At 41.5% G+C, this 14,823-nt stretch overlaps 1 protein-coding gene across 1 annotated transcript; it reads left to right on the plus strand.

The window, feature by feature from the left end:
- The first annotated feature begins 6,995 nt into the window (after window positions 1–6,995).
- LOC113755967 lies at window positions 6,996–7,742 on the plus strand. Its single transcript, XM_027299799.1, has one exon. It carries the CDS (start codon window positions 6,996–6,998, stop codon window positions 7,740–7,742), a length of 747 nt encoding a protein of 248 aa, XP_027155600.1.
- The last annotated feature ends 7,081 nt before the right edge of the window (window positions 7,743–14,823 follow it).

Consider the following 14,823-nt stretch of genomic DNA (forward strand, 5'->3'; position numbering starts at 1 on the left):
TAGTGGAAGCTAAAGTGTGGAATTTTGTGATTTAATTCTTGTTTTTGGATGAAATGGTGAAGTTTACAATTTATTGGTGATTTTTCTGGTTTAATATGATCATGATGTTGTGGCCTTGTATGATGATTGGCAATGGCCTATAATGACTCTAGTAGGTGTGAATGATTGATAATTGCAAGTAAATTCTGTTTTGGAAGAAATCTGGAAAATTAGGGTTCTTGGTTCTTCATTCTGTCCGAAATTTTTGGTCCTAGATAGAGGCCGAATTGGCCTTGGCTCAAAACATGAAAGTTGTAGGTATTGATGTTTTAAGGGTGACTGTAAAATTTCAGGTCAATTGGAGTAGTGTAGAATGAGATAAGCCGAAATTACTATTGCTGTTCTGGGTTCATCAGGATGTTAGAACTGCGTCTGAAATGGGTTGTTTTGACTGGAATTGTTTTGGATTTGGGTGTTTAGGTATTCTGATGAAATGTATCTTGATGTCCTAGCTACCATATTCCTTTGGAATTTCTGCATTTGGACCTGTATAGACTGAGTTGTACTGATTACAGCATAGTGTGATTTGTAAACCTGCAATTACGGTTCTGGTTTGGTATTCTGCATATTTGACCTAGTTGTGCTAGGATTTGGACTGAGTGGCCTTCTACATTGTTGTAGCCCTGTCTTTTAGCTTCGAAATGGTGGGTCTTGCACCCACATCCGACAATCGTAGTGTCTTTGGTACCATTACCGCATAAGGAGGCCAAAACTGTTTTTGTTGTTGGGGCTAATATAGTTACATTTCCTGATTTTTCTGGTTTCCTTTAATGCTTATATATTCTTATGGAACCTTATTTTGGTAATACTTGGCCTTGGTTTATGACTTGTAAACGAATCTTATTGTGTTTATTTGAATAGTTTTAAGGCTTGTTTTCATTCCGATCATTTCCTAGCTAACTTTTGTACTTGTACTACTTTGAGCCTAGTGAATGGCTTTTGGAAATGAGGTGAATTTTGTGTGAGATGTTGGGACTGATTCGAGGGAATAATGAAGCCTTAATGGCTGGAAAAGTAAGAAATTTAGGGGAAGTGCTGCCCGATTTTCTAGGCCGTTTGGTTCTTTTAAGTTGGATTTGCCTTTTGGTCGAAATAAAAAGGGCTTTTGGGTTATTGAACCTAGGTCTTTATGCTATCTTTTTGTTCCCAAAAATCATGTTTTGTACCCTTGCATTAGTAATTATTTGGCGAGGCATACGACTAGTAGTCGAGCCTCATGTGCATTGTGTTTACTCGATTACGGATATGAAACCTTCAATTGGTTTATTTTGGTTATTTTAGGGTTTCTTGGCGATTAAGGCCAATCTGAAGTAAAAACTTTTGAAGTTGAGCCGGTGAGTGTACCACTCCCCTCCATTGCTATCTAACTTGATTTCTGCTCTGCAATCTGTTAAATTTGTTTGAGACGAGGGTGTACTTTATCACACTCGTTCTTCTATCTGTTCATATGCCAATTTTGAGTGCCTATCTGAATCTGCCGTCTGAATCTGCTATCTGAATCTGCTATTTTGTATCTGTATCTGAATCTGTTATCTGTGTCTGCATCTGTTCGAATTTCTATGACCTATGAGCTCAATCCTGTGGCTAAGTTATTCGAGTCGGGCCGGCAAGGGCCTGGACGATTAGATAACGAACCACGGTAGTCTGTTCGGGGATTTTTGGGTATTGAGACCCTTGATTCCGGTATACTCGAGTATTACCATTTCTGTTCGGTTACGGTGAGCGGGCCCGGTAAAGGGGTGTTTGGTGGACGGAATTCGGTGTAAAGAGGGGTCTACGGACGTTTTGGTTCTATATACGTTGACGGAGAGTCAACCGGTTTGGATCAAGTACTGCGCTGGAAATTTGGCTCCTGAGAGCCACCCGTATCCGTCTGATTTGAATCATTGGTTCCTTTGCTTTACATCTGGCATGTGTACTTGATTTGCTAAACATGAAATGCCATGATTTTTCTGCTATATGTTTGGTACCTCATTGAGCGCAAGCTCACCCCTTTCTGTTCCTTTTGTTTTCCTTACAGGAAAATAAACCCTTTTGGTCTGGATTTGACAAATGGCTGCCAAATTGAGCTAGTTGAACATATCTTTTGTATAGCTCATGTATTAAAACCCTAAGTGTACTTTTGGGGCATTTTCTCTTTTGATTTGGCAAACCGTGTATATGTATTAATTTTTGAAAACTTTTGTATGTCATTTTGGATTGAAATTTTGGATTGTAATCGCTAAAGTTCAGATGTGAATGTTTACGTGTTCTTTCGGTTGGGTTCTGACGGGTCGGTTACTATCATGACCGACTCCGGATTTCATTTTTCTTACTTTGGGTTATTTTTTCCATTTTGACTTGTTTACGCTCGTTTGTAAGTTCCGGATCGCAATAGATAGTTCTAGTCTGCATCGTTAGTCCTGGCGAGAGCTGGGCAGGCAGCCCGCTAACCCCTTTGGTTCGCCTTAGGGGAAAGTGGGGCTGTTACACAGGCAGTCCGCTAACCCCTTTGGTACATCTTAGGGGAAGGTGGGCCTGTCGCAATTGGTCTCAGAGTCTAGGTTAGAAGTGACTTAGGCAAGTTTGAATTTTGTTCTTTAGGACCTGTGAGGAATGTGTTAAGATGCCGTTAAATGTGATTATATTGTCTAAGACATGAATACTTTTGCTATTCTTGTAGGCTATGGCTGGAGCAAGTGGAGAGAGCGGGAGTGAGCCGCCTCAGAGACGCCCTCGTGTTATCGATTACCAGGAGAGGCCAGGAGGTCCGATCCGGCTGTGGTATACCGCTAGTCGGGCCCGTCGTTGTAACCGTTGCCGGAACCACTCTTACGTCGACCATGTGGTCATGGCGGTGCTAGGCGAACGAAGGAGGCTTAGACGTGCCGCCGCCAGGGATCACACGGAGCTGCTTAGGCTGAGAGGCATCCTGAGGATGCAAGCGGACCGGATAGGGGAGCTCTGAGAGGACATAGCTATGGAGCAAGAGCGAACGAATGCTCTTAGAAAGCAATTGCAAGGGGTTAATACTCGACTTACGAACATGGTCAGGGAAGTTAGAGACCGCTCCTGCGGTATTATTAATACGTGTGAGGCGCTAATTCAAGGAGTGAATTGGCACCAACGTGTAAGCAGAGGCTTCTGAGGATGGAACTTCTGGCGAGGGGAGCACCCCTAGTTCTAGCCAAGGGGGAGAGTCTGTGGGCTCGGTAGGGAACTAGGCTAGAAATCTTTCGACCTAACTTTTGATTCCATGGGGGGAGTATAGTAGGGAAAGAACCCCTAGCTAGCTGCTTTTGTATGTTTGGTATAGCTTTGTAAATAGTACTTTTGGTGATGACTCCGTTATCTCATGGAATTTCTTTGTTTGTATCCAACTGACTGTTAATGTGTGATCTGCTTGACCTTGTTGTGTTATATGTATATATGTTTTGATTTGTGAATATACTTTGGCTCCTTATTTATGTTTACATTTATCTTTAATGTTATATTTGCACTTTACCCTAGATCAACTAAATTTCAATAGAGGGAACCCGTAGTGAATGTGGTCGTGGTCACGGAGTTAGGCAACCCACGACTGAAGGGGATACTAGGAGAACCACGTCTGAACCAAACCCTGAACCTAGGGTCGATCTGAAGGTGCAAGTGGCCGCAGCCATTCAACGAATGACCGACTTGTTGGCTTATGTAGTAGAGCAACAGGGTCAAAACCGTAATCCAAACCCTAGTAATTATGTGGAAAGCGAGGATAGGGCCCTCGAAAGGTTTCAGAAGTTTTCTCCATCGAAGTTTATTGGAGGGCCAGATCCGTATGTGGCCAAGAGATGGCTAGAAAAGATGGTGAACATCTTTGCTGCCCTGCATTACACAAAGGAGAGGCAGGTGACTTTTACTGTCTTCCAACTGGAAGGGGCAGCCCGTTCCTAGTGGAACGTAATAAGACAGAAATGGGACCGAGAACAGACGCCCAGGACATGGGTGAAATTCATGAGGGAGTTCAATGCTAAATTCTTCCCTCCACTGATTCAAGAACGGAAGGAAGACGAGTTTATCCGGCTCTGCCAGGGAACCCAGACTGTAGCCGAGTACGAGTGTGACAGCCCCACCTCCCCCTAAGGCGAACCAAAGGTTTCGGTGGACCGCCTGCCCAGCTCTCGCCGGGACTAAGTCGTTCACTTCAATCCTTAATCAAAACCAGAATAAGCCCACAAGAAAAACATAACAATGATCCAAAACTTAAAGCCAAACAAGTTATATACATCGCTATCTCAAAAGGAAAGTACAAACATCGAATACCAAGGTTCTCAATTCGCCATACATCCAGCCCGTGCCAAGCACTAGGGCGAGAACCATTACAAAAGAAATCAAAGAACTGGACTAAGCTATTCTATACTGAGCTCCCGTCCTTGCTCACCTCCCCCTGCTAAGGAAAACAAAACTAAAGGGATGAGCTAGAAGCCTAGTGAGGTTCCAAACACATAGGCAGCAGTCACTACATATAACCAATAATTCAAGATACATTTACGAAATAAAGCGATAAACACCATCAATAAAAGGATACGTGCTCACAAGGAGCCATTCATTCGTTCATTCATTCATTCTCCTGTCATTTCCCCTTATTCCTCCAATCATTTGAAAAGGCATTTTTGTAAGTAAAACCCTCGTTCGTTCATTCATTTCATTCACCCCCTCCTGGACGTTGACCAGGCTCCACCAGAATTCAAGGTAATACTCGAGTATACCAAACGTTCACCCAGGGTCACCATATCGTCGACCAAGACCGTTTCTGGCTCGAGTCGATCGGTAACGAAGGGGCAGGGCCCAGTTCAGCCAAAAGGCTTACATTCACGCACAAGTAACGTTCCAATCGTTCAATCATTGAAAATGTCACAATCACTTAGGTTGAGTGCGATAAAGTACACACTCGCCTAGAAAACTCATTTTGACAATCATTGAAAGCATTTAACATGTTATCAATCATTCATACAAGTCATATAATCAAGAAATATAACAAACAAGGAACACTCACCTATTTACGCAAAACAACGTCCAAAATATTCCTCCGGACCAAACCCTTAGTCACCGAGGAAACCTAAGATGCAACGAGAAAGTATATTACAGTTTGTCTAGAAAAAAAAGTAAATGAAATTGAAGAAGCCCGACTATTGATGAGTAGAACGTATAAAATGACTCAAAGTGGCACGAGGGCATTTGGACCTGTGGATGGAAATAACTAGGGTTTCATAAACCAAACGCAAAATTAAACTCAAAAGGGTTATAAAAGTTCCAACGGAAGACACTTGGACCAAAGACAAGTCGGAATCCAACTAGGTAGGCTAAGAAATATGGTTTTCGGAATCGTTTATGTGATTCAAAATCAATATACATTCAAGTAGGTATTATGGACTACATGTCTTGATGATTGTAGTCCTGATGAAAATCATGTGAAAAGGAGGACAAAACTACCTTACTTTCACACTTAAACTTCACTTAAAAGTTGTTCACGTGTGGCCGAGAAAACCCTAAATCATACCTCTATATTTTGGTAAGGAGTAAGTAACATTTGGCGTTTCAAATCGAAGAGGTATCATGTTTGGGAATGGTAAAACGGTCACATTATTTGCCAAACGGATATATACAAGTTCAACTAGAAACTTAGCCCTCGAACACCTTTTGAAAGAATCGATGCGATTTTCAAGGAAATACATTCAACCCGACACAAAACACATTTGCAAAAACCACTTTAACTCATTTACAAGACAAGAAAAGGAACGGACAGCATTTCCCCTAATTCTCTTCACTTTCACACTACAAATAAAAAGCCCATTCTCATACCATTAATTACAATCACACATATGGTCCATAGGTAATAAAACATGTCGAATTAGGGCACAAAACCCCTCAATCAAAGCCCTTTAGAGGCTCCAAAAGCCAACCATAGAAAATCCCCAAATGGAAACCCTAGAACCAGAAATTCACACCACAAGCGGAAATTTTCCACAAACAACCGCAATTAACGTATAAAGGTCCCATTTAACACCATTTTAAACCACCAATCCATGTCCAATCCATGACTTTCATATAAAATTAGAAAAATCCCCAATAAATTATAAAATGGTCCAACTTGACCTAAAACCATGAAATCATTCACAAAATAGCATCTTTAACCTTCACAATCCACCGATTAACCTTTATTAAAACAAAACAAGAACCTCCTTAGCAACTCACCTTGCAACTCAAGAAAGGCAGGAACTTAGACCTTCACTTCCAAAAACAACTCCACCAAGACCTCTATTCCCCCTTAGCTAACACTTGTACGGATCGGTTTGAAAATCCAACGGTGAAATATCAAGATTCAAGTAAAAATTGAAGTTGGAATGTGAAGAGCTTTTCTTGTTTTTCTCTCAAAGCCACGGCTGAGCAAGGGACGGAAATGAAGATATTTTGGCCAAAAAGTGGGATAAGAAGGAAGGAAACAGCCAGTCAAAGCTGCTGACCGGCTGTGACACGTCACAATCCGGCCGGTTTCTGGCCAGTTTCCCAGCCGGATTCCTGGCCGGATTTGAGGCAGAGACGAAACCAATTTTCTTCAAAACCGCAAACAATCCGGCCAAGAACTGGCCGGATTTTCGGCCGGATTTCGTACAAAACATTTACAGCAAAAGGTTTTCTTTCCAAGCCCACATGCTGCGTTCGTCCGTACTTCCAACAAAGATACATATATAATCTCGCGCAAATATTCCCAATATACACAACCACATACTCACATTTATCATGAAAACTTCCTTGGAAACATGGATAGCAAAGTTTCACTTAAATAACACAACGGAAGTGAAAATAAACACAAGGCTATGAAAAGGTTAAATGTTTAGGGTTCTCACAACGAGAGCCAATTCACTCGGCTGTCCAAATTTGCGCCTGAACTCATCATGAATGAACAATGAAGAATAAGGCGCTTTGTACAGGGTCTGAACATGGAGATCCAGAAGGATCTAGCTGTAACCCAGATTAACGCCTTCAGCGATGCAGTGGAGAAGGCTCAACGAGTGGAAAATGCTAAGCTACAAGTGAGAAACTTCCAGGCAAAGAAGCGAGGATTTTCTGGAAGTAGTTCGGGACAGGGGGACAAGAGTACCCCTCCCAAGTTTGGACGGGGAACTAGAGGAGGAAGGATGCCGGGAATGTCAAGAGGGGCCCTGTCAAGAGGTGGACAAGTGGGGAAAGATCAAAGAGAAGGTTTCCAAGGAGGCTCGACTTCTGCATCTCAAGGAACCTGCGGGTATTGTGGAAAGCCAAACCACACGGAGGACAATTGCTGGAAGAAAGAGAGAAAATGTTTGAGCCGCGGAAGTGCAGACCACCAGCTTGCCAATTGTCCGGTTCTATCACGAGATGGAAGGGGAAGCCAGCAACCAACGAGGACCAATTCCGAACCGGCTATGGTGGAAGGGACTAAACCTAAGGTATCGGCTCGAGTATATTCACTGGAGTCACAACAGGTCCCCGATTCTTCTGAAGTTGTAGAAGGTACGATTCCTGTATTCCACCGATTTGCGAAAGTTTTAGTAGATCCCGGTGCTACTCACTTATTTGTCAACCCCAATTTCATGTGCAGAAATGATATAAAGCCTGCTAGTTTACCTTATAGCCTGGAAGTTAGCACTCCTACGAGGGATCACCGTTTGGTCACTAGTTTGGTTTATAAGGATTGTGAAGTTTAGGTTGGAGAGAGGAAATTGTTAGGGGATTTGATAAGCCTATCCATTAAGGGGTATGACGTAATTCTAGGCATGGACTGGCTAGCCCGGTATAATGCCCAACTTGATTGTAAGCGGAAAATAGTGGAGTTTCATATTCTCAGGAAAGTGACCTTGAGGTTAGATATAAGGGGTAGGTTGGCTTATCTGCATTGATTTCGGGTATTCGAGCTAGAAAACTACTAAGTAGAGGGGCGCAGGGATTCTTAGCTTTTCTTATCAACACCCCTTCTGATAAACTGAAGGTAGAAGATGTACCAATAGTAAGTGCATATCCGGACGTATTTTCGGATAAGTTAATAACCCTACCTCCGGAGAGAGAGATAGAATTCAAAATTGATCTGTTACCGGGGACGTCACCTATATCTAAAATCCCATATCGGATGGCACCTGCTGAGCTTAAGGAGTTAAAGTTGCAGTTACAAGATCTTTTGGGGCGAGGGTTTATTCGTGAGAGTGGATCTCCTTGGGGAGCCCCTGTGTTATTTGTGAAGAAAAAGGATGGGAGTTTGCGAATGTGCATAGACTATCGGGGGCTGAATAATGTGACGGTTAAGAATAAGTACCCATTGTCTCATATTGACGAGTTGTTCGACCAGTTGCAAGGAGCGGTGGTCTTTTCGAAATTAGATTTTCGACAGGGGTATTACCAATTGTTAATTAGGAAGGAGGACATACCAAAAACTGCCTTCAATTCTAGATACGGACATTTTGAATTCGCAGTCATGCCCTTTGGACAGACCAATGCCCCTGCTGCCTTCATGGATTTGATGCATAGGGTTTTTAAGCCCTATTTGGATCGATTTGTAGTTGTATTTATTGATGGCATCCTTGTCCACTCAAAAACTTGTGAGGAACATGAGCAATACCTAAGAATGTCTTGTAAACCCTAAGAGAGCATCAGTTATATGCCAAGTTTAGTAAGTGTGAGTTTTGGTTGGAGAAAATTTCTTTCTTAGGGCATGTAATTTCCCAAGAGGGTATTTCTGTTGACCTGGCAAAAGTAGAGGCCGTGACTGACTGGAAAAGGCCAGAAAATCCTACGGAGATTCGTAGTTTTCTAGGGTTGGCTGGGTACTATAGGTGTTTTATTAAGGACTTTTCCAAACTTACCGGTCCTTTAACCGACCTAACGAAGAAAAATGGTCGTTTTACGTGGGATGCTAGGTGTGAAGCAAGTTTTCGAGAGATAAAGAAAAGATTAACCATGGCACCGATTCTAGCTTTGTCTAACAGAATAGATAGTTTTACCGTTTATACCGACGCCTCGAGGGAAGGTCTGGGGTGTGTGCTGATGCAAAACAAGAATGTGATATCTTTTGCCTCTAGGAAATTGAAACCTCACGAGCAGAACTGCCCAATCCATGACCTGGAGTTAGCCGCAGTTATTTTCACTCTGAAAAAGTGGAGACACTATATATATGGGGTCACCTTCGAGGTTTACTCTGACCATAAGAGCCTTAGATACCTCTTCTCGCAAAAGGAATTGAATATAAGGCAGCGGCGATGGATGGAATTTCTGGAAGATTACGACTTCACCATCAACTATTATCCGGGAAAAGCTAACGTGGTGGCGGATGCCTTAAGTCGAAAGGCTCAAGTAGCGGGGTTAATGATTAAGGAGTGGGATCTATTAGAATCGGTTTGTGAGTGGAAACCCTGTTTTGGAAGTCATAAGGTGATTTTTGGTAACGTTAAAGTAACGTCCACTCTGCTGGAGCGGATTAAAGAGGCTCAGAAGGAAGATGCTATGGTAGGGAGGTGGGGAGAGAAAGTGGAAAAGGGGGAATTGTGTGACAGCCCCACCTTACCCTAAGGCGAACCAAAGGGTTCAGCGGACCGTCTGCCCAGCTCTCGCCGGGACTCAGTCATACATCAATCAAATCCGAAATGAAACCACAAGATCAAATGAAATAACAATCCAAAACTTAAAGTGAAACTTATATACATTGCTGTTTTAAAAGGGAGTACAAACACCAAATATACAAAGGTTCTCAATCCTTCATACATCCAGCCCGTCCCGAAAGGTAGGGCGAGAACCATTACAAAAATTTGAAACTAGTCTAGGCTAGTTTATACCGAACTCTCGTCCTTGCTCGCCTTCCCCTGTTCAGGAAAACAAAACTAAAGGGATGAGGTAAAAGCTCAGTGAGGTTCCGAACACATAATCAAACAATAAGTTCAATGCATTAACCATAAATAACAAATAATTCAAGAACATGTACAATATAAAGCGATAATAACACATTCATTAAAAGGATACGTGCTCACAGGGAGCTATTCATTCATTTATTCGTCCATTCTCCTTTCATTCCCTTATTCCTCTAATCATCTGAAAATGCATTTTGATAAGTAAAACCCCTCATTTGCATTGACAATCGTTCATTCATTTCATTCACCCCCTCCTGGAGGTTGGCCAGGCTCCACCAGACAACAAGGTAATACTCGAGTATACCAATCATTCACCCAGGGTTACCAAATCGCCCGACCGAGTCCGCTTCTGGCTCGAGTCGATCGGTAACGAAAGGCAGGACCCAGTTCAGCCATCAGGCTTACATTCATGCACATATAATCATTCAATCATTGTAAATTTCACATTCATTTGGGTCGAGTGCGATAAAGTACACACTCACATAGAAAACTCTTTTTCAGCAATCATTGAAAACATCTAACATGTTACCATTCATCCATAACAAGTCATATAATCAAGAACAAGCCACATAGTCAATGAAATTATACCAAACAAGGAACACTCACCTATTTACGCAAAATAACGTCCAAAGTGTTCTTCCGGGTATTACCCTTAATCACCAAGGAACCCTAATATAATCAAAAGAACACATTATGCGTCAACTATCAAAGATTTAAGTTATTCAAAGAATATTCGAATAAGTACTAGTATAAAATATAAATATGGTTTTGGAAGTGAAAAGAGTACATCTAAACCAAAGGACATAAGTAAAATATTTGTAACACTTAGGCTCACTCGTAAAACTTTAAAATCTCCATTTGAGTCGAAGTGACAAAGAAAACGTATTTCTATTAGTCGAAAATTTCATTTTTCCAAGGGTACAAGTTTCGTTAGAATTCTAACTTATATACCTCGATAAAAGAAGACGTAAATACCCTAGATGGTTCACGTGGTATTTGCTCTCAAGCCTTACTCAAGTCGCAAGTATATCGACCTAGTTCTCGAGCGTAAATTTGGGCAGCACGCCCTTTGCATTTACTTATTTTCCAGCCATTTATGGCTTCATTCTTTTCCTCAATCAATCCCAAAGTCACACACAAAATCATCTCATTTCAATAGCCATTCCATAGGCTCCAAGCCATACAAGTACAAAATCAAGCTAGGAACATGTGCGAAAATGAAGGTTGAGTCAAGAAACAAAAGACATATTTGACGTTGTTTTGCGTAACGGACACAACCGAGGCTACGCTTATGGGATTGAGGTGAAATTTACACCATTTCGAAGCTAAGACCAAGAAAACTTTGATGAAGACCACTCAGTCCAGTTTGCAATGTATCCAAGTCAAATCCACAAATTACAGTACCAGATTTCTACCGACAGGCCAGTTAACCGTACTACGTTTCAGTGGCCATAACTCAGGCTACCGAACTCCAATTGAGGTGTTCTCAGGGGCGTTGGAAAGCTAAGACATAGTACTACAACTTTCATGTTTTGGTGAAATACTAGTTCAGTACATATCATAGTAGAAAAGACACGACCAGATTGGTGAAATATTCAAAACTGATCACTGGATTCGCCTAGGGCAGTCAGGGTATTTCGGTCTTTTACAGGCTACATTACTCTGATTGAGCTGAAAATATACAAGAACCTATAAAACATCATTCTACACAACTTTCATGTTTTATGCTAAGTCTAATTCGGTCTCTATCAGGGTGAACTAGAACCGGACAGAACAGGGTACATACTAACTTCAATTCTGGAAATTTGCTACAATCAAAGTATAAGTCACATTTCTAGCTTAAAACCATCACTACCACCTCATATACAAGCTTATATATATCATATACCATCCAAACAATAAGTATGATAAGTGACTCATTCAAACCCTAACTCAAATTCATCACCCCCAACCATCCAAAATCACTTGAGATAAGCATTACAAGCACCCTTGAACCACAAATAAGCTAACAACAAATCTAGTATTAAAAGTAAAGAGAGATTTCTTGGCAAGATACCTTAAAACCATAAGAAGATAGTGGTTTAGTCTTTCCTCCTTCAAAACAACTCCACCAAAACCATCAAGCTTCGTAGTTGAGCACTTGTATGGAGTAGACTCAAGTTTGGTTGGCTAGATCACAAGATTTGAGCACGTTTGGAAGCTAAAATTGAAGAGCTCTTCCTTTTGTTTTCTCCTCACGAGCAGCCGGCCAAGACAAGGAAATATGAGAGAAAATTGGTCAAAAATTGGTTTTAGTAAAGGTTATGAATAGTAACTCAAAAGCCATCCTCCAACCGGTTTGCGACACGTGGCACCTTGAATGTTTTAAACTTATCTTCTCACTCCCAATGATTCATGTATCTAGCTAACCTCTAATCATTTTCTAGCACCTTGTAAAATAATAACACTTAGCACAAAAATCACTTAGTCACCAAAATTATAGCGCACTAGCGGGTCCCACGTCTATAACGCACTTCAAATTAACGTACACTAACTCATATGATTTTAAAACTGTACTTACTTATAAAAATGTTTAAAAAATTTAATATTTCCAAGGAAAGTATAAAATGTAGGCAAAGAAATAAAATAATATTGAGAAAATGTGAAAATTTTTTGGTTCTCACACTCTCCCCCCCTTCCGAAATTTCGTCCTCAAAATTTTTACCTTCAAATGACTAAGGAGCTTGTTGGTTGTCTAAAGCATATACCCTTGCCGGTACTTTTGTTCGGTTCCCTCTTTCATTCGCTTGTTTTGATTTAGTGCCCTCTAGTTGCTGAGTACTACTTTCACGTGACTGTTTCCTCAGACAGTTGCTAACCTGGTGGTCACCACTTTCGTAAATCAAATACTTCCGCCCTTTCCGCCAACAATTATTCTCGGTGTGATTGGCCTTTCCACAGTAACCACAAGTCAAGTGAGAAGCCATCTTTTAGCTTTCTTGAGGAATCTCCTCATGTCCGATTTGGCTTTCTTTTGTAGACCGTTCATCTACCGCCCCTAATGTCCATGGTGGGCGCGGTAACGGGTTCACTTTCTGCACTTTAGAAGGTGCTATCGTTTCATTAGGTTCCTCAATCACACTACCAGCTGCACCTCTTTTCCGAGTTTGGGAGGCTTTTACCTGTACCTTTGCATTCTCAATTCATTGGGCTTTCTCAAGGGCCTCCGTAAACATATTAACCTGAACCGCCACTAGAGCTTCTTGAATTTCCAAATTCAATCCCTGTATAAACAGTCTCACCCTTCTCTGTTCCGTGGCCACTAATTCGGAAGCAAACTTGGATAATTTGGTAAATTTCGTTTCATATTCAGCCACACTTAAGGTTCCCTGGCGTAACCCAATAAATTCATCCTCCCTCATTTCTTGGACTAAAGGTGGGAGATACTTTTCGTTAAATTCCCTTAGGAAGTTAGCCCATGTCCATACGATTTATTCTCTTTCCCACTTTGCCTTAATCACGTTCCACCACGTTCGGGCCGATCCTTCATATTGAAACACCGCAAAGTTCACTTGTCTTTGTTCGGTATAGTTCAAAGCTGCAAAGATGTTGATCATGGCCTCCAGCCACTGTTCAGCTATGTCCGGATCAGGCCCTCCAAGGAATTTCGGAGGTACAAATTTTTTAAACCTCTCAAGAGCCCGATCTTCTCCTATCTCAGGGTTTTGGGGTTGATTCATAGGCATTTGGCCTTGTTGGTCCACCAATCTTGCTAAAATATTTGTCATTTGTTGAATTGCCGTCGCCATTTGGTCCCCGGCTTCAACCCTCGGTCCTTGCTCTTGTTCAGCTGTTCTTACCCTTTCTTCTTTTGGCTCTTGGGCTCGCTTGGTCCCACGGCCACGACCACATCCGCGACTACGTCTTCCCTCCATATTATTTTTTCCCTCTCTTTTCGTTTCTTTTCCTAAAAGGTAATTTAGTGAATAAACATAGTAAGCTAACTAAAGTAACTAATTTCTAGCACACCACTACACCAATAGACATATACACACATAACACATCATATATCAAGGAGACAGATGATCAGATACACAAATACATATCAAGTTAGACTGATAATCATATACACAAATACACAAACTAACGTCATGTAGTAACAATATAAGGGCGAATCAAAAGAAAAGGTGATGTCGTCCCAGTCTCAGTTAAAGTAACCCCGTCCGGTTTCTCACGTCACTTTCTATTCAAACTAAACGTCCATTGACCTCTTGTACTCATTCTAGCCGAACAAAGCCTGTTCATGTTCCCAAAATGTAAATCTCACGTACTCGCATCGCCTCAACTCTAGAGTACTCGGGCACGAGAATCTGAAATAAGACAATTCACATCTCGAGCTGGCCAGTCCCAAGAGTAAACTATCTACAATCGAGATTCCTACCTGACGTACTTATCTATGGTCCTCAGATGCCATAAGAAGATTTAAGGCCTATAACATTTATGATTCATAGCTTATGCCCGAACGAGCACTTAGTCATTCATACTTCTTCACCACTTGGCCCAAGCTCACTCCGCGCAGAGACCACGCGAAGCAGGCTCTGATACCAACTGTGACAGCCCCACCTTACCCTAAGGCGAACCAAAGAGTTGTAAATTTCACATACATTTGGGTCGAGTGCGATAAAGTATACACTCGCCTAGAAAACTCTTTTTCAACAATCATTGGAAACATCTAACATGTTACCATTCATTCATAACAAGTCATATAATCAAGAACAAATCACATAGTCAATGAAATTATACCAAACAAGGAACACTCACCTATTTACGCAAAATAACGTCCAAAGTGTTCTTCCGGGTATTACCCTTAATCACCAAGGAACCCTAATATAATCTAAAGAACACATTATGCGTC

Source organism: Coffea eugenioides, unplaced genomic scaffold (assembly GCF_003713205.1).
Source record: "Coffea eugenioides isolate CCC68of unplaced genomic scaffold, Ceug_1.0 ScVebR1_1875;HRSCAF=2805, whole genome shotgun sequence".
In the NCBI taxonomy this organism is placed as follows: Eukaryota; Viridiplantae; Streptophyta; class Magnoliopsida; order Gentianales; family Rubiaceae; genus Coffea; species Coffea eugenioides.